The 18,661-nt window shown below is 25.3% G+C and overlaps 8 protein-coding genes across 8 annotated transcripts, besides 2 other annotated features; 5 read left to right on the plus strand and 3 right to left on the minus strand.

Moving 5' to 3' along the window:
* Window positions 1–879: 879 nt before the first annotated feature.
* On the plus strand, window positions 880–2,065 carry EHI_148480 (WD domain containing protein; the record flags this gene model as incomplete). The annotated part of the gene is made up of 2 exons (XM_652399.1): window positions 880–1,069; window positions 1,143–2,065. The coding sequence occupies 2 exons, from the start codon at window positions 880–882 to the stop codon at window positions 2,063–2,065; spliced, it is 1,113 nt and encodes a 370-aa protein (XP_657491.1).
* A 511-nt stretch (window positions 2,066–2,576) lies between these two features.
* On the minus strand, window positions 2,577–4,952 carry EHI_148490 (uncharacterized protein; the record flags this gene model as incomplete). The annotated part of the gene is made up of 1 exon (XM_652398.1): window positions 2,577–4,952. The coding sequence occupies one exon, from the start codon at window positions 4,950–4,952 to the stop codon at window positions 2,577–2,579; it is 2,376 nt and encodes a 791-aa protein (XP_657490.1).
* Window positions 4,953–5,083: 131 nt separating this feature from the next.
* Window positions 5,084–6,565, minus strand: EHI_148500 (Ras guanine nucleotide exchange factor, putative; the record flags this gene model as incomplete). The annotated part of the gene is made up of 1 exon (XM_652397.1): window positions 5,084–6,565. The coding sequence occupies one exon, from the start codon at window positions 6,563–6,565 to the stop codon at window positions 5,084–5,086; it is 1,482 nt and encodes a 493-aa protein (XP_657489.1).
* Window positions 6,566–6,799: 234 nt separating this feature from the next.
* Window positions 6,800–7,852, minus strand: EHI_148510 (uncharacterized protein; the record flags this gene model as incomplete). Its single annotated transcript, XM_652396.1, has 3 exons — window positions 6,800–7,263; window positions 7,319–7,627; window positions 7,684–7,852. The coding sequence occupies 3 exons, from the start codon at window positions 7,850–7,852 to the stop codon at window positions 6,800–6,802; spliced, it is 942 nt and encodes a 313-aa protein (XP_657488.1).
* Window positions 7,853–7,978: 126 nt separating this feature from the next.
* EHI_148520 (Mob1/phocein family protein) lies at window positions 7,979–8,657 on the plus strand. The gene has a single exon (XM_652395.2). The coding sequence runs from the start codon at window positions 7,996–7,998 to the stop codon at window positions 8,641–8,643; it is 648 nt and encodes a 215-aa protein (XP_657487.1). The 5' UTR covers window positions 7,979–7,995; the 3' UTR covers window positions 8,644–8,657.
* A 1,814-nt stretch (window positions 8,658–10,471) lies between these two features.
* Window positions 10,472–11,137: a repeat region.
* A 56-nt stretch (window positions 11,138–11,193) lies between these two features.
* Window positions 11,194–12,681, plus strand: EHI_148530 (uncharacterized protein; the record flags this gene model as incomplete). Its single annotated transcript, XM_652394.2, has 1 exon — window positions 11,194–12,681. One exon carries the CDS (start codon window positions 11,194–11,196, stop codon window positions 12,679–12,681), a length of 1,488 nt encoding a protein of 495 aa, XP_657486.2.
* Window positions 12,682–12,833: 152 nt separating this feature from the next.
* EHI_148540 (uncharacterized protein) lies at window positions 12,834–13,562 on the plus strand (the record flags this gene model as incomplete). Its single annotated transcript, XM_652393.1, has 1 exon — window positions 12,834–13,562. One exon carries the CDS (start codon window positions 12,834–12,836, stop codon window positions 13,560–13,562), a length of 729 nt encoding a protein of 242 aa, XP_657485.1.
* A 668-nt stretch (window positions 13,563–14,230) lies between these two features.
* EHI_148550 (protein tyrosine kinase domain-containing protein) lies at window positions 14,231–17,419 on the plus strand (the record flags this gene model as incomplete). Its single annotated transcript, XM_652392.1, has 1 exon — window positions 14,231–17,419. One exon carries the CDS (start codon window positions 14,231–14,233, stop codon window positions 17,417–17,419), a length of 3,189 nt encoding a protein of 1,062 aa, XP_657484.1.
* Window positions 17,420–18,251: 832 nt separating this feature from the next.
* Window positions 18,252–18,661: part of a repeat region that runs on past the window's edge.

Genomic DNA, 18,661 nt, shown 5'->3' on the forward strand with positions numbered 1-18,661 from the left:
TACACCTTGATTAATGCCTGAGGCATACCCTCACTTTTAAAGTGATAAACTCTTTTATTAATATGGCTAATTACAAAAACTTTATTTCTATGTAGTCCAAATTCAAATCCAGGTGATAATAATGTTGATGAATCAAAGAAAGAATAAAGTAAAGGAGAAAACTCTGTAGATATTATTCTAACATTTGTATATAATTTTATACTCTTTAAGAAGTGTTTTGTGAGATTTTCTTGTGAAAAAAAAAATAATATATTTTCATTATTTTTGAGATTTATTGTACTGTATATATTTGTATTTATTTAATAACTCCTTTTTATAATATCATAGACTTATAAAAAATACATATCACGTAACCAATTATTGACTCTCTAGCAACACCAGATTTTTCAAGAATAATTTGGATTTTCGTTAAAAATAGTATCTCTTTCTTTTAATTTTAAGGTTAAATGTTTTTTGTCTCTTACAAAATTTTCAGTTAAATAAAATGGAAATTTTTCATTATTTCTTATTTTTTTTTTATTTATAAAAAATATTTTTAGTTATATATAACACAAATATTTATTGTATTTTAAAACGAAACAATTACAAATTTGATTTATAAAAATTAGGTAGTAATAGAAATTTGTTTGCTATAAAATCACTGCAAAATGGCTTTTTCTAGAAAATGAGGAAATGATAAAACTACAACAAAGGAAAAAAATAAAAATTATAAGATTTTTAAACAAAAGGAGGGAAAATAGAATGATATTTTAGATTAATAAATACAATTAGAAAGTAGTTTAAAAATTAAAAATAATAGTAATTTCTATCATTTGTTAGACTAACAGTTTTTGGTGGTAAATAACAAAGTTACACTCAAATCTCATTAATATATTTCATATGAGCACAACAGTTGAAAGAAGAAAGTCTACACAACTTATGAAGAAATCTTCATCAGAAGCTAAAATCCATAAATCTAAATCTATGGTAAATATTGCTAAACCAGTTGTTATGAGTAAACAAGCTCCAGGAACATTTAAAGAAGATAAATATGATTTGAAAGTTACACCATCAGCACAACAACAATTAAGTTTGAATTTCATTTTTTATTACAAAGAAAATAACGATTTCTAATAAAATAAAACAATTAACTTAGTTTTTAGACAATTTTCATAAAGGAATGGTTTGGGATTATTCATTTAATATTGATGGAACATTACTTGCTACAGCAGGTAAAGATGGTAAAGTTATGGTATGGGAAATCGTTGATGGACTAGTTAAAAAAGAAGTAAAAACAACCTTTACAAAACATACTGGAGAAATAGTTTCTGTAATTTTTATAGACAATAATATTATTTGTTCATCATCTACAACTAAAGAATTGTTTATATGGAATGCAACAAATGGTGAACATATTAAAACTATTTCAATTGATGATGTTTGTCTTTGCCTAAAGTATTGTAAAGAGAATAAACGATTTATTGCTGGTTTACTTAATGGACAAGTATTTTGTTATAATACTGATAAATACGAACAAATTAGAGAGTATAATGTTCATTGTGCTGCAACTGCAGTTGAAATTTATTGTGAAGGAGAAGAAGCTACTGGATATATTGTTGGAACGCTTGAAGGTACTATATTGGCATTATATGATTATGATGATAAAATGCAACTTGTTAAAACATCTTCATTAAAAGAAGATGCCCTTATTTCAAGTATTATTGTAAATGTTAAAGATCGTATTTGTTATGTTACTTATGCAAATAATAAAGTTATTATTTATACTTTAATGGATTTCGATATGATTAGTAGATATAAGGGAATAACAACAAATTGCTCTTCTATTACACCATCTTTAAATAATGATATGACACTTTTGTTTATTGCATCTAAAGAAGGTGGAATTTTTGTATTTCCAAATATGCCAGTTATTTCAAAAAAATCAATTGATATTTTTGGAGTTAAACTTAATCTCTTTGTGACTGACGGAAAACCTATTGTTCACGTATGTTGTATTCCAAAAACATCAAATATTCTTTTAATAGATTGTGAGGGTTCAGCATCTATTTTCACACTCAAATATTAATTGAATTATTACTTTTTTCTTTTAAATTCAAAGTCAAAAATTTGTTAATAAAAAAGAATTGGATTGATTTGACTTCTTTCTTAAATATTTTACTACTTTTTTATTTTACTTCGATTTATGAAGCTAATTTAAAATAAATATTGTCTTATCTTTATTTAAATAATAATATTATAATATTATTGTCATTCATTAACCTAATGATATTGATCTTGGTAATTGTTCTCTTCAACTATTAGTTTCTCTTAATTCTTTTTCTTTATCAAAATAAAAATCAATATTTACTTAACAGAAGTTTATTAAATGCTTTAATTTTTTTTTCTTTCATTAAGATAGTTTAAATCAAATTTATATAAACAAAAACAATTCTATTTTTTTTATTATCATTCTTTTGTTTTATTACTCTATCTAACAAGTTTAACTCATTTAAAGAATTTCAAAGAAGTATAGACAATTATATTTATTTCTTTTTTGAATAAAAAAAGAAGAAAAATATTTCATTTATTAATTCTAATTAATTTTTTATTTCTAGATGCTTCAAAGCATTCTGAACAATATTAATTTGTTCATTCAAATGCATATCAATTAATTTGAATTGTTTTATTCTGTTAATTTGATTCTGTTCTTGAGCATTACTGATTTTTTCATTAACAAGAGGAAGAAAATCTTGAAGTACCTCCAATTCAGAGTGTAAGTATTGAATAGTTTTAGTCCTATTTCCTTCAATAGATGTATTTTTATTTTTTAATTCTAATTTCACTTTATTTACAGACATTGAATAAATAGCAATGTATTTCTCAAAAACATCAAATCGAATTTGTTCTTGAGTAAGAAATATTTCTGTAGGAAGATGATTTAAAACACAAAGCTCTTCATATAATGGTTGTGCTGATTCATTTGAAATAAAAACTTTTGCATCAAAATAATCTAATGGTAGATATTCTTTTGACAATGAAAGAAAATGAATCATTTGATTAATACTACTATCATCTTGATAATTATCACAAATCTCTTCTCCAGGATATATTTCATTAAAATTATATAACTTAATTTGAGAGTCTTTCATTTCTTTTTCTAGACAAGTGTATGGGTTATGTTTAGGTAATATTGGTAATGGATTATAAAATTCACCAAATGAAGTAGTAATGATATGACTATCAACAAAATTAAATAATCCAACAAAACATGGTAAAGAAATATTAATATTTGAATTCATCATAAATGCTTGATAATTCTGAATTCCATCATCTTCAACACAATTAATTTCATCAAAGAAATATACATCTTCAAACTCACTAAAATCATTACTGTAGAATGTCATTGCTTCAATATATTTAAGAATTAATGGAATAAATGGAAATTTTTTTTGTGCATCTTCACTTAATAAATATTCAATGCATTGTAATATAAAACTAGGTTGATTAATTTTAGGATTCTCTTTTTTTATTATTTCAGATGTAAGAATATAATGTTCAGGAATAGAAATAAGAATTTCTCCAGAATGAAGTGTTTTATTTGATATATTCTTTAATACAATATGATGATTTTCATTAATATATTGAATATTTGGATGGAATAAATGAATTTGAGATGCCCATGCATTTAAGTTATCACAGAAATTTTCAAATAAGAAATCATAACATGATATTGTTTCATATTTTAAATCTTTTGAAGTTATTTGATCTCTAATCCTTTTAGTAGCGTTTTGACATAATTTCATTGAATGTTCTATTATATCAACTATACCTTTTTTATATATTAAAGCACATTTTTGATGATAGTTAATTGAAGATGAATGAATACAATCAAAATCTTCCTTTTTGAATTCCATTAAATGTAATAAATGATACAATTGTCTGTTTAACTGTCTTAATGCAGCAAGTTCATTTCTATCTGAAACATAATTTAAATTAATATTTCCTTGAAAATATTGATTTGATTCAATAATCGATAAGTTAACTATTCTAAGAATTCTCATCAATTCTAAAGGAATATCTTCATCAAGTTTTAAAAAGAAGTCAAATGATTTTATCTCTTCTTGTTTAAGAATCTCTTCAATTTCATTGTATTGATTATCATCAACTTCAAAATAAATTCTAAGTAACAAATTATCACAAGGATTATTCTCTTCTACAAACCCATACCCTAATAATAATTTTTCGTTAGATCTAATTCTATAATTATTAAATATTTGTTCACCTGGTTTTACTAATTCTTCATTAGTTTGAAATGAAAATGTTTCTGTTTGTGTATTAGAAATATAAGTTACTTTAGCTTGTGTACAATGATTACTAAAATCACAAAATGGAATCAATGATCCAACTTCTCCAAATGGTTGTGGATAAATCACTAAAAATGCTCTTGACCAAAAACTTTGATGTGCCCATTGTAATCTTTTAAAAAGATCATCAAATGATTGGAAATATTGTGGAAATTGTTGAATAAGTTTATTATTATAATAGTCTACAACTTTCATAAGAAAAGCATTAATTTTTTCTACTGCTGCATATAACTTTGTACCTTTCATAAGATTTAACTCATCAATAGTATAACTTAAAGGACAATCATAAGTTTCTGGTAAAACATTAATATATGGCCAATGAAAACATTTTGGATTTGTTTTATTAACAGCAAGATATAAATATACAAGTCCATTTAAATCATCTCTATCATCATCTCCCTCATTAAATTTAGGTAATTTTACTTCAGGCCAAATATGATTTAAATTAATTCTATTAATTTGAATAGAATAAGGAATACTCATAATAACTTCATCCTTTTTAAATTCTTTATTGGCACATAACCCTCTTCCATATCCTTCAAATGTTTTAACGTCAACACCATCAATAACACCTCCATTCTGAATAACCCATTTCTTAATATCTTCCATCTCAAAGAAATTTTCTTAAAGAACTACGTATCTTTCTTTTTTGTCTTTTTATCTTTTTATGTTAAAACCCTTTATTAATTTTATTATAAAAATATTATAAAGTTATTATAAAATATACTTAAAAATTTGAATTATTTTGAAATATATTTGATGTATTTCTTTATTCTTGCATTACCTTCTTTCTTTAATTTAGCTATTTTCTTTTCTAATTCACTGTTCATTTCACCTCTTTTTTCTTCTAAGTTTAATGAAAGATCATACAACTCATCTTCACTTTCAAGCACAGGTGCACTTTCATAGTATTTCATCAATGCATCATAATGTTGAATAGGATAAGGAACAGCTTGTTTAACCATGAGCTCTTTTATCAAATTACCAATTCCACGTATTTTAAACCAATTAATTAGTGTTTTATCTCCTTGTTTATTACCATCATCAGTAAATACTAAATCACCCATTGTAGACCCAATAAATGGTAAACAAGGTGGAACTGCAATTTTCATGACTTCTCTTAATTTACTAAAATTCTTTTCTTGGTCACATAATTCACTTAACATTTCTTCTATTTCTTTATCTTCTGGTAATAAAGAATCCCATGTATCTTTAAGTCGATAAATTGGAGTTGATTCTAATGCACTAAACACAGCTTTCATTCCTTCAAAATTATTTAATTTTTTCATTTCTTCTGCTACTTGAAGGAAATAATGAATAAATAAAGCCCTATATGCAACTCGTTTTTCTACAAGAATAGAAGTTTGAACAAAACTAAATAACCGTTTACTTGAACGTACTAATCGAATGAGGTTTGGAGTTAATGTATCTTTATCTTTTTTCATCCATCCATTTCCAAGTAATTCGAAATAAGGAACTTTTCTAAAAAGATCATTTTGCATTAAAGTGATTTGTCGTGCAAATTCATGTGGATGGAATTGAAGAACATTAACATATTTTGGGTTTTTTTCTAATTCGTTAATTTTAATCATTGGTGAATCTAACTCATCTCTTTTATTTTCTACATGAGCAATATGAAGTTCTAATTGTTTTTGTAATATTTTACTCATTTTTGGATTAAATTGATTAAATCGATCTAGTAACTGCTGAAGTTTATCAATTAACTCTTCTTTTGCTTCAAAATCTTTCCATGCATTTTTCATCCAGGTACGTACAAAGTTCATTATTTTTAATCTAAGTGGTGATATAACATCTTTAACAAAAACTTCCCATTCCATTCCATCAGGTATTGAAGGGTCAAATAAAATACTAAGTAATTCTAATAATTTTTCTGGTGTTGTAACTAATCTATAAGCTAATACAAAACACTCTTGAAAATAAGGGTCATTAAAATCTTTTGACATCATTGTTTGAATACATTTTTCGAGGGTTGCCATTTGAATAATTTTTAAGTCGCACCCAGTTTCTGTTGTCCAAGTAATATATTCGGGTGTGTCAGGTAATTCAAATGTAGTAGAAAATCGTGGATCAGCATTATATGTTTGTTCATCAATTTTATTTTCTCCAACAGTAGAGAATGAAGAAACGTCAGTAGACCCACTAAACGTTGATCTTGTGTCTCTTCCCCTCATTCCAGCAGCTGTGGGTTGTCTAATTGACATGAAAAATAGATCTTAAAACTAACTTTTCATTTATTTTTTTCTGTTTTTTGATTTCTTTTAAGAAACAATGTTATTTTTTTAAATAATTTATTATTAATTAAAATTTTTATTCTTTCATTATTTTTGGGAGGTATGCAACTAAATGTCTTGATAAAAAGGCAATTCTAAAAATAAAATATAAAAATAACAAAAATATACTTCTGAAATAAGTATACTATTATTTTATTAATTAAGCTATAAAAGAGAAATTGTTGTTGATGAGGTTGAGTCTCTATATGATAACGTAGAATGTTGATATGATGTAAAAGACAATGCTGATAAATCAGAATGTTCTGTCCTAATATTTCTTAAAATAATTTCTGTATTAGCAAACATTCTTTCTTCAAATTCTTTATTAAACTGCCAAGACATTTCATCTGAAGACCATAAAACTAGAATGGTTATAGTTTCTACCATATCAGGTAACCAATGAATCATTGTTTGAAAAAGAATATCATTCATATACTTTTTAGTTATTGGGAAATACAAATGAACAATAAAACGTAATAGATTTTCAATGATAAGAAGGAGTAAAGCAAATATATATATTAAAAATGATTTTTTTGAATCTGGTGATGTAAAATGTGAAATTTGATTATGATATCTTTGAATGATTAATATTCCAAAAGCCAATACAATAATAGTTAATAACATATTTGCTATATAGATATAAATATTTATTATACTTTGTCTATTATATAGAAATAAACAAACATCCTGTAGAAATCCAAGTATTCCATGTTTCTATATTTCCATTATTTGATATACAATCATTACCTTCAATAAACAGTGCTATAAACGCTGCTATTACAATACCAATAAACCAGATGTTAAGTATCAAAATTCCCATTCCAACAACAGTAAGATTGATTACACGTACTTCACGCTCTGTGAAATCTTTAACCCAATGAAACAGTGTATAACTTACAATAAAAAAATTACATATATACACAACTCGTGAAAGAAAATATGCAACACATGTTGTTGATGAATACAATTGCATAACATGTGAAGTTGAGAATGCTATTATGTTAATATGAATATAATTATTGATGTAATGTATAAACATAACAACTAACATAATGTTTGAATTAAATAAGACAATGTTATAACAACATAAGGGAAAGTAACAGATTGTTTATTACATTTATGACAGAAAAAAGTTAATACACCAATAAAAGAAAAAGTGTACAATATAGGTGCAATAACGTATTGTACTCCATTAAGATACACATTCAATTCCCACATATCACGAATATAATTTTAAAAGATATAGTTTTATTTTTATTCAGATTAGTTTTTTTTTAGAATGGAAAAAAATTAAGAAAAATAAGAAGGAACTCGAAAAGGTATGAAAACTTAAAAATAGTATTTAGTTTTATTCTTAAGGAATGTTTAAAGCAAAGAAAATGCAAACAATGAGACCAAAGAAAAAAGTGCCAAAAGGTACTTTACGATATGACCTTCATAAAACAATTAAAGAAGGGATTTCAAAAGGAACATTAAAAGATTCTGTTAAATGTCCAGCAAATGGAAATCAAAATGAATGGTTAGCAGTTAATTGCTTTGATTTTTTTAATAATATACTGTTAATATATTCAGCAGTATCTGATTTATGTTCTCCAAATGCATGTCCAATTATGAATGGAGGACCTAATATGGAATATCTTTGGATAGAAAATAAAAAGTCAGTTCAATTACCTGCTCGAGAATATTGTGAAAAACTATTTGAGTGGGTTCAAACTTGTTTTGATGATACTAAAATATTCCCTGCTGAGTTTACTTCTAAAGCACCTAAAGCGTTTATGCCTACTTTAACAAAAATATTTAAACGATTATTCAGAGTATATGCACATATGTTTTATAGTCATGCTAATCACTTAAAAGAATTGGAATTAAGTGATCAGGCTTATTTAGGCTTTAGACATTTCTATGTTTTTTGCAGAGAATATGACTTATTGTCTAAAGAAGATATCTCTCCATTAGAACAGATGATCGAGCCAATTGATAAAGAATTTAATCTCAAGAAACTTAATTAAATTTACTAAAATTCTTTTTTTTTATTTTGTTTGTGAAACAAAAAATAACTTATTTATCTTGTAATTATTCTTTAACTTATTTTCTTCTATTAATATTTCTTTATTAAATTATTGTCATACTTTTTAGATAGTGGAAAAATGCTGTTTAATTTTAAAAGATATTTTGATGAAAATCTTGAATAGAGTTGGAATATGAGTTTTTTGTTGTAAAAATAGAATTTATTATGTAGTTTTAAATATATTATTACTTTAAGGATTTTTCTTAATTTATTTTTCTAGATAGTTTTATTCAAAAAATAAAATATTATGTTGAAAATGTTCTGATGATGTTATTTTAACTTTGAAAATATTCTTAAAAATAAAATATATCTTTTAATAAGTTTATTATGTAATGTTTTTTTAATTTAAATACTTTAAATCATTTTACAGAAAAAATAAATAAGTTATTAAGGTGTAACAATTTGTATAGTTTATTTAAGAAATAGATGTGGTTGTTTGTCTTCACCAAATTTTCTAATAACTTAACATTATTATTGTTTCTCAGAAGTCTTTAAAAAAAAGAAATTACCATTAACTATATTTAGAATTTATATAATATAAATAATTCATAATAATAATAATTTTGGTTGTATATAAATTGATAGCAAAAATAAGTATTAGAATATAACAATATGAACAAAAAAATTCTTGAACAAAAATAGTATTAACTCTTTAATGAATAACTTTAAATATTATATAAATTTATTATTCTATACTATTTTATTTTTATTTTATTATTACATTATGTTATAATTGTAGTTTATTTTTGTTTAGTGTATTACTTTTAATTTGGTATTGAGAATACCTTATTTAAATATATTGTTTTGTTAGATAAATGTTACAAACATTTTAAGTTCAAAACGTTAAGATTTGTTGTTTTCATTTCAAACACATGTTATTCATAAATTCTTGTATAATAAAGTAAAATATTAATGTGATTTATTAACATTTTGTGTTTGAATTATAGTATATTTAATATTCATGATCAAAGAAAATAATTTAACTCTTTATCTCTGTTTAAAAAAATAGTTTATAGAATAAGGAAATTCTTAATGATATATCATTGAATAAACAGTTAATATTATTTTATATAAGTTTATTTAAGAGAGATACCAAATGAATGTATTATTAATAATTTTATTCTTTTTGAATAAAATAGTATAATTAGTAGATATAATAAACATATTCTTTTATTATTGTATCTATGACATAATTCTTAACAACCTAGTTATGTTAATAATAATAATAATAATAATTTGTAAATAATTTATATAATAATATCAAAACAACTATACCATAACCTGAAGACAAACATCAGTATTATAAATTTTATTATAATATATATTGGTATAATATTTAAATTGATTCAGACTATATTTTTTTCTTTTACTTGAAATGAATAACACATATAGAATGAACCATATATTTTTGAAATGAGTGATTATAAAATTTTATGTATAAATAGTCAGTAAAAATATTGTTATTGATATAAAGTAAAGAAAGGAAAAGGCAATAGAAGTTTTATTAGAATGTGTTTTTGTTTGAAAGAAAATTATAAAGTCTAAAATTAAAATAATTGAAAAAGTAAATTATTTATTGTTCATTTCTGGGTTATTATCTAATACAACAGTTATATAAAAATATAAAATTGATAAAAAATTAAAAACTATCTTACAAGAAGCTTTTCTAAATTTAAAACCTCCGAAAAAAAATATTGAAAATAATAGAACAATAAACATAATTTTATATTCTAGTAAAAATAGAATTACTATCGAAGAGTAAATGAAAAAAAAAAAAAAAAAAAAAGAAATCAATTATGATTAACCTTATTTTTTAGGTTTTTCATCATGTTGAGAAGTGAGCGAATCAGTTTCTTCAACACGCTTTATTTCTATTGAAATAAAGTTTTTGCAAGCATGCTCGACTTAAATGGTTCCTCATTTAAGTTGCTGCCTGACTTTTATTTTGATTTTAATGAGTAATATAATATTTCTCATTCTCTATATTGTTGTTTTAAGGAGAGTATATCCATAACTTACTGTTATAGCTCATCTCCTTTTACCTTCGACACCCCTTAAAGAAACCCTATTCCTTGATAATATCATTATGTTTAATTTTTGTGCAACAATATCAATTATATATGCGTCTTCTTTAATAAATGATAATTCTTAATACATAATACCTCCTTAGTAAATAATAATCCTTATAATTAATAATGAATAACAATACACGTTAATGAATAACAATACACCTCAATGAATAACAATACACGTTAATGAATAACAATCTTTTATAATAATCACTTCTAATAAATATTAATAATAATAAACAATTAGTGTTGAATAGATATTATCTCACCAAAGGCACGTCATGACCAGACGATAACTGGGAGATTCGAAGCATGGGATTATTTTAGGGTTTCGTGTGGTGTCTCTGACGTGCCATCTTCGAATCTCTATCGAAGAGTAAATGAAAAAGAAAAAAAAAAGAATCTCAAAAAATCACGAAGAGATGGGAAAAGACAAAGAAAAGATAAAAGATATAATAACTGAAGTACCTAAACGGAAAGTAAAGTTGACAATTGAGGAAGTTATGAGGGTATTAGATTGTTTTGTCAAGAAAGAAGATTTTATAAAATCTCTTCAAATATCAAGGAAATTCAAAGATATTCCAACACGTTATAATTACAATCCTATTAGCATTGACTTATCAACCATTTCATTATTTCCTAATTTAAAAGTCCAAAAATTATATGCATGGAATGATACTCAAATTCCTAAAATGAAAAAGTATGAAGTAGAATATCCTGAAACATATTTTCATTATTATTTAAAATATTTTGCAATAAGAGACAAGGTTAGTGCAAGAAAAATTGTATATTCTTCAGAAGATAGAGTTAATTATGAGTGTATGAAAGGAGAAGGTGTTCTTCCTGATGGAATTACAAAAATTGCCGATAAATGCTTTGAGGAATGTAATAAAATTGTAAGTCTTAATATACCAACATCAGTTACAGCTATTGGAAGAAATGGGTTTGCTAATTGCACTTCCTTAACTGGTCTTACATTACCAGAAAATCTTATGATTATTGGAGAGAATTGTTTTCTTGCATGCAATAACTTAACTTCAATCAAACTAGGAACAAGCAATTGTTTTAAGGGAAAAGCTTCATATGGTATTTATTTATTCTTAGAAAAAAATAATATTCGATGTAATGATGTGTTTTATTCTTCTGAGGATAGAAGAAAATATGGGAATAAGGTACCTGTTATATGTAATTCTTTGGCTGATAAATGCTTTGCTTCTTGTTTATCACTAACGTCAATTGAAGTTCCTAGCACAATTCAACATATTGGCTCTCATTGTTTTGATGGTTGTAAAGGATTAAAACAAATCTCTTTACCTTCAACAATCAGTTGTTATGACCATGCTTTTAGTGGATGTTCATACATAACTGCATTAACATTACCTGGTAATTTTCCTAAGATTGACAAATCAATATTTGAAAACATTCAAATGATTAAGTCAATCGTATTAACTGATTGCACTCAGTTTAATGGATTGGTTTCATATTCATTAGCTGTACTTATTGAAAGAGGAGGTATTCCATGTACTAATGTGACATATACAGAAGAAGATCGAAGGGTATTTGGCGAAAATATTCCAAAAGGAGTGAAAGAAGTTGGAGAGAGTTGTTTTTTAGGAGATTTTCGTGCAAAATCTATTACGGTGCCTAAGAGTGTAACGAAACTAGGACAGTCTTGTTTTAAGAATTGTTGTTCATTAACGTGTGTTTCATTACCATCAACTATTATCAATATTCCAATGTCATGTTTTTATCAATGTCCTTTATTGAAAACATTGAAAATTAAGAATAAGACTATGACTTATGAAAAATATTGTTTTTATGGATGCGAAAAGCTTAAACTAAAAAGTAAAAATATACCTTCAGAGTGCTTCTTAAAAGAGCCTCAACCAGAAGATAAAATCAAGAAATAATTGTAATTCTTAATTCACTAATATCTTTTTATAACTAATCTTGTAAATAACTTTTGTAAGATTAGATACTTCATTTTTTTTAAACGGAAAGTCAAAAAAATCAAAAAAAAAAAAAAATAATTAAAAAACTAAAAAAAATTAGATAGTGAAATATGTCAACTATTCATGGTTTTTCAGATTTAAAAAAAGAAGATAAACCAAAAGGACAAGGTTTCTTCAATGGAGGAGAAAAAGGGGGAGTTGAGTTTTATGCAAATGACGATGCAAATGAAGCTTATAGAACTGCAGAAAAAACTGCTAGCACAAATAATGGCAATTCAAGTCATGACCCAAGAAAAAAAGATTTAATTTTAAATGTTGTAATGTATAAAAATGGATTTATTGTTAACGATGGACCATTGCGAAATTATGAAGATCCAAACAATAAACAATTCATAGATGATGTTACAAAGGGTTTTATTCCACAAGAATACCTTCAACAAGCACAGCACAATAATATTGCTATTAATTTAACTAATTCAACACAAACTATATTCTCTGGTCACACCTCTACAGCCACAACTCATTCAATTAGTTTCACTGGCACTGGAAACAGTATTGGAAAGTCAAACGCTACTAATTTTAAAGTTACTGGATCAATCCCAACTTTAGACATATCAAAACCAACTACAAATATTAAAGTTAGATTTATTGATGGAAAACAAAAAGTTTTCAAAGTTAATCAAGATTGGACTGTTTCCCAAATTTATGCATTGATAAAGAAAGAAACCAACATCAATGAATTTAGACTTGTAGCTATTCCAAACAGAAATATAGAAATGAATGAGATGACTGTTATGGAAGCAAAAATTGCTAACTCTAGTTTGATTCAACAAAAGTAATTTAATATTTACCCTCTTTTCTGAATTTAGTTTATCTTAACATCAAAGTTAGAAATTTCATTTAGTATTTTTCATTTGATATTGCTACTAAAAAATGATACACAAACTATTTTTTTTTTTTCAAATATCCTTATTAAATAAAAATATTTAATTTTTAAAATTGGACAATTTGTAATGGCACAAACCTATAATTTAAAACCAAACACTAAAAGTAACAGTACGTTACTACTCATCATTAAAATTTACGAAAACAACAATTATTTTGTGTAACTATTCTAATTTTGTATTTTGGTCATTTTTTTATTTCTATTACTTTTTAAGAACATCCTTTTTCTTTATTGTTGTCTAAAAAAGTAAAAAATAATTAGTTAATTCAAATTGGTAAAATCAAATTATCAAGTTCGTTTTTTTTTAAAAAAAAGTTAAATTGTTTACTATCAATGGAAGTGAAGGGATAAAAATAGAAAATGTCGAAATAGAAGGAAGTATATCTTTAGAGCTTTACTCAGTTGAGTGGGAATATGCAAGTGGTATTTTTTTGTCAAAATAGTTATCTCAAGTTGGCTAGTTTTTGAGTGTATCTTAAACTGATCAAACACTTTAAAGATAAGTCTATGACACTGTGGGTGTTTTTCTTCATTTATATTTATTTCTCATTTGCTCAAAATATGATACAATGTTCTGATGGATGTAAACAACATAACTGTATTACTAATTTTACTTGTTTAAGTAAATGTAGTTTTGGTTATGAAGAAGGAGATACATCCTGCCTTCATTGTTCATCAATAGACCCAACAAATTATGTAACACCAGTATATCTCAAAACAAAAGAGGGTTGTGTTTCTACTGCACCTTTAAGACAGAAGAAAACATGGATTCCTGATCCTTCTTCTATACCAGAACTTTTTGTAAATAACAATACTGTTTATTTCACATTTGATAAGACTACTAAAATTGACCAAAGTCCTTGTTATTATAAACATTCTTATAGACAAGGAAAATGGTTTAAGTTTGATTCTACTAAGATTAATCCAAGTGTTGACTTTGTTTCAATTAGTCTTTCAAAAAATTCTCTTAGTGATTTTAATATTTATCTTGATGTTTCCAATTCAGATTCAACAGATAAAAATCCCTTTTGTCTTGCACACTTTTTCTTAAGAGGAATTTCTTATAATAATAGAGTAAAAATTCCAATAACCTTTTACAGTAAAAATAAAGAAAAAATGATGTATATATTCATCTCTGTTGATGGCTTTGAATCTTTTAATGCTGGAATTCGTATTTATAAAGATCCAGGAAATACTCTAATGATGTATTATAATTTAAACCAAACTGATACTGATCTTCTTCGAAGTAATTTAGCTTCATCACTAACTTATACTTTCCCTTTTGAGGAATATGGAATGTATGGTTATGGAATTTGTGCTCCAAATATCATTGTAAGTTATATCTCATTTACTTTAAATTTTAGAGGAAACTATTCAATACAGATTTATACTAAAGATCAAAATAGACTATTGTATTTACAAGAATATAGAATTAAAGCAGAACATGGAGAGTCTATTGAAAAAGCACCTGCTACATGTAAAACATTATGGATTGGTCAAGAACATGGTGTTTTGAGTAAGCAAGGTACTAAAATGGGTTTAAATATAAAAATTGATCCTAATGAAGAAGGAGATAATGATACAAGATACTTTGCGATAATGACACAAGAGATGAAACTAACATCAATAGTTACTATTAGGGCAATCTGTCCAGAGAACTGTAATAGTAAAACTAACAATGGAGTTTGTTCTGTAGAAAAAGGAAAATGTGTTTGTAATGAAAAGTATGGCGGAGATGATTGTCATCTTACTTGTTCTTATAAAGGTCAATGGCAAGTTAATAATTATACAGAAATGTGTTGGTTTGGAACTGAGCACTGTAATCAATATTGTAATTGTGAATCTGGTTATACATTAGTTGACCATATTTGTGTTAGTAACGATTGTATTAATGGAAGAATTGGTAATGATGAAGAATGTAAACAAGGGACTGAAGGTTGTACAAAAAATTGTTTTTGTGAAGATGGGTATTATGTTTCAATTAACAAAAAAGGTTGTAAGCCAATTAGTTGTGGTAATGGTGTTATTAATGATGTATATAACGGAAAAGGAGATTTTGTTAGAAAAGAAGAATGTGATGGTGGTGTTAATTGTAATAAATATTGTTATTGTATTAATGGATTTGAGCCAGACCCAAATCATATTGGCTCATGTAAAGAAAAAAGATTTCCAGTATGGGCATATGTGCTAATTGTTCTTTTTTCTTTCGCAATACTATTTATTATTATTTCTTCATTAATAATTTTCATTGTTTTTATTATGAATTATAAACAGATAGACACAAACACATTTAAAGAACAACAACCTGTTTATTATTATTATATAAATGGATCAGTAAAAACACAACCAGCAAAAGAAAACAGGTATGATATTAATCCACTAGAGTTAGACTTTGGTAATACAGAAGATGTTACTGCTATTTTTGATACTAGATTTGAGAAAATAACTATAAAAAATTATTCAAACAATAAATGGTTATTAGTAATTTTTCACACACCAAATAATCCTAAGTATGTATTTCATTTTGAACCCCAAGTTGTTCTTGTGAGGCCACATTTAGGTTCTAAAGAAATTACTGTTTATATGACGTTATTCTGTACTACAAAAATTAGAGATATGAAAATTCCATATACTGTATGGTTCAGTAAATCTAAATCATCTTTAATTATGTTGTCTGATCTTTTAAAAAATAAAACATTTGAAACATGGACTCAAGACGATCAAATACAAATGGACCTTATCTTTAAAACTATTCAAAGACATTATCATCATAACTTAACTATTACCACGGACGCTGCGTCATCTACTCATATTGATATTGATGAAATTCAAATTGCAGATGAACCAGTTGCTGAAGGAGCAATGGGCAAAGTCTTTCTTGGAAGTTATCGTAGTGTCCCAGTTGCTGTGAAACAGTTCAGATGGGAAAATCTTTCTATGGATGAAATGGATGAATTGAAACAAGCTGCAATGAGTGAATGTGAGTTAATGAGTAAGTTGCGTAATCCTTTTATTGCAAATTACATGGGATCTGTGACTTATATTCCACAAGTGTCAATGGTAATGCAATATTTTCAATTAGGTTCTTTAGGAGAATATCTTAGAAAGGAAAATGAAGATTTCTTTGTAATTCCTTATCGTTTAAAGCTAAGAGTTTTATTTGACACTGCAAAGGGAATGGCATTCTTACATGAGAACAGAATAATGCATTTAGATCTTAAACCAGATAATCTTTTAGTCAATTCATTCTACTTTGATTCAGCTTGTTGTATAAAAATTACTGACTTTGGTACTTCTCGTCTTACTATGAAAAGTTCAAAAAATCTTGAAGAGAAAGGCTTGGGAACACCAATATATGCTGCACCAGAAGCAAATCATGATGAATATACTTTTGCTGGTGATGTTTATTCATTTGCTGTAACTGCTTGGGAAATATTTTATCAAGAAGAACCTTATAAAAACTTCAAATCATTGTTTGAAATTAAAGATTATGTTGATAGTGGTAAACGTTTAGAATTTGATGAAAAAATACCAACTGACTATAAAAATCTCATCAATCTCTGTTGGAAACAAAATGCAAATGAATGTCCCAGTTTTGATCAAGTCTGTAAAATGTTAGTTCAAATAAATCAAAAGGTTTGTGGACATGCTGAAATGGACAATGAAGTTTCAAATGATAAAATTGAAGAAATTATTAACAAAAGAAATGGAAATCTTCAGAGATTATTAAATGAAATTGTTCATGACTAATTCCATAGAATCAAACAAAAAAAATGATATGATAATTAAAAATTATAATATTTTATAATATAATTATAGTTTTAAATTATTTTTAAAAAATGTATTTTTTATTGAAATACTACTAGAATATTAATATAAATATATTAAAAATTCTTTTAAATGAAAGAATAGTCTGATAGTTTGAAATTTTATTTGAATTTAATACTCCTTAATTTCATTCTTGTCTATTTCAAAATATTTAATCTATTTTAATTATCTTTTAATAGTTTATTCAAATTTTTTAATAATTATATTACTATTTTGTTTCTTCATTCAATCGTTTGATTTAAAAGTGTTATTACATACTATGGTTCATATTTATCTGTTCTAACAATTTATTACATATTTAAAGTTATTTATTTAAAAAAAAACACTATTTCTTTGCAAAGAAAAGAAATATCTCAACAAAAATCCTGATTTAAAAAAAATTAAAAGAATGAATTGATAAAATAAGCATAATAAATAAAATACTACTTAAAATATAACCAAATATTATAAAGTAAAAACTGAAAAATAAATTTATCAAAAGATGAGTATGATATTCAAAATGACTTATTTCGTAACATTAATTGTTAGTATATATTTAATAATATATAATAATAGTATTTTTATTCTACATAAAATCAAGAAAAAAATTTTAAATAACCATAAACAAAAACAATAAACTCATATCTCCTATATTATTTGTTTCTTATTACTTACTATTAATTCTAAAGCGATAATTAAATAACAAGATAATCATTACAAAGAAAAGAATGAAGATTTTATCCTTTATTATTTAAAAATCACTTTGTTTCATAGATCGAAGGTGGCACGTCTGAAACACCACACACAAACCCTAGTACAAATTCATACTTCGACTCTCCCAGTTATTATCTGGTTATGACGGTGCTTTTGAATTAGGAATGTATTAGGGAATGCTGCAAAGGGTGCAGCAAGAGAATACAGTAGAATATTACATGGATGTAATATAAGAATCTACTGAAGTGTGGGTATGACTAAAAGAAGATTAGTCAAAGTAAGACTAAAAAGAAAATTAGTCAAAGTAATATAGTAGTAATGAAACGATTCCTTCTCCCATTCATAAAATAAGAAAAATGAAATTCCTTAAAATTAAGGCAGAAAACAAACAAAGGCTTAAAAAGAAGAAATAAGCAGAAGAAGTTTGAAAAACCTTAATAGGAAGAAATAAAGCAAAGAAGTGCTTTCCTC

Source organism: Entamoeba histolytica, genomic scaffold (genome assembly GCF_000208925.1).
Source record: "Entamoeba histolytica HM-1:IMSS scf_1104750518539 genomic scaffold, whole genome shotgun sequence".
Classification (NCBI taxonomy): domain Eukaryota; phylum Evosea; order Mastigamoebida; family Endamoebidae; genus Entamoeba; species Entamoeba histolytica.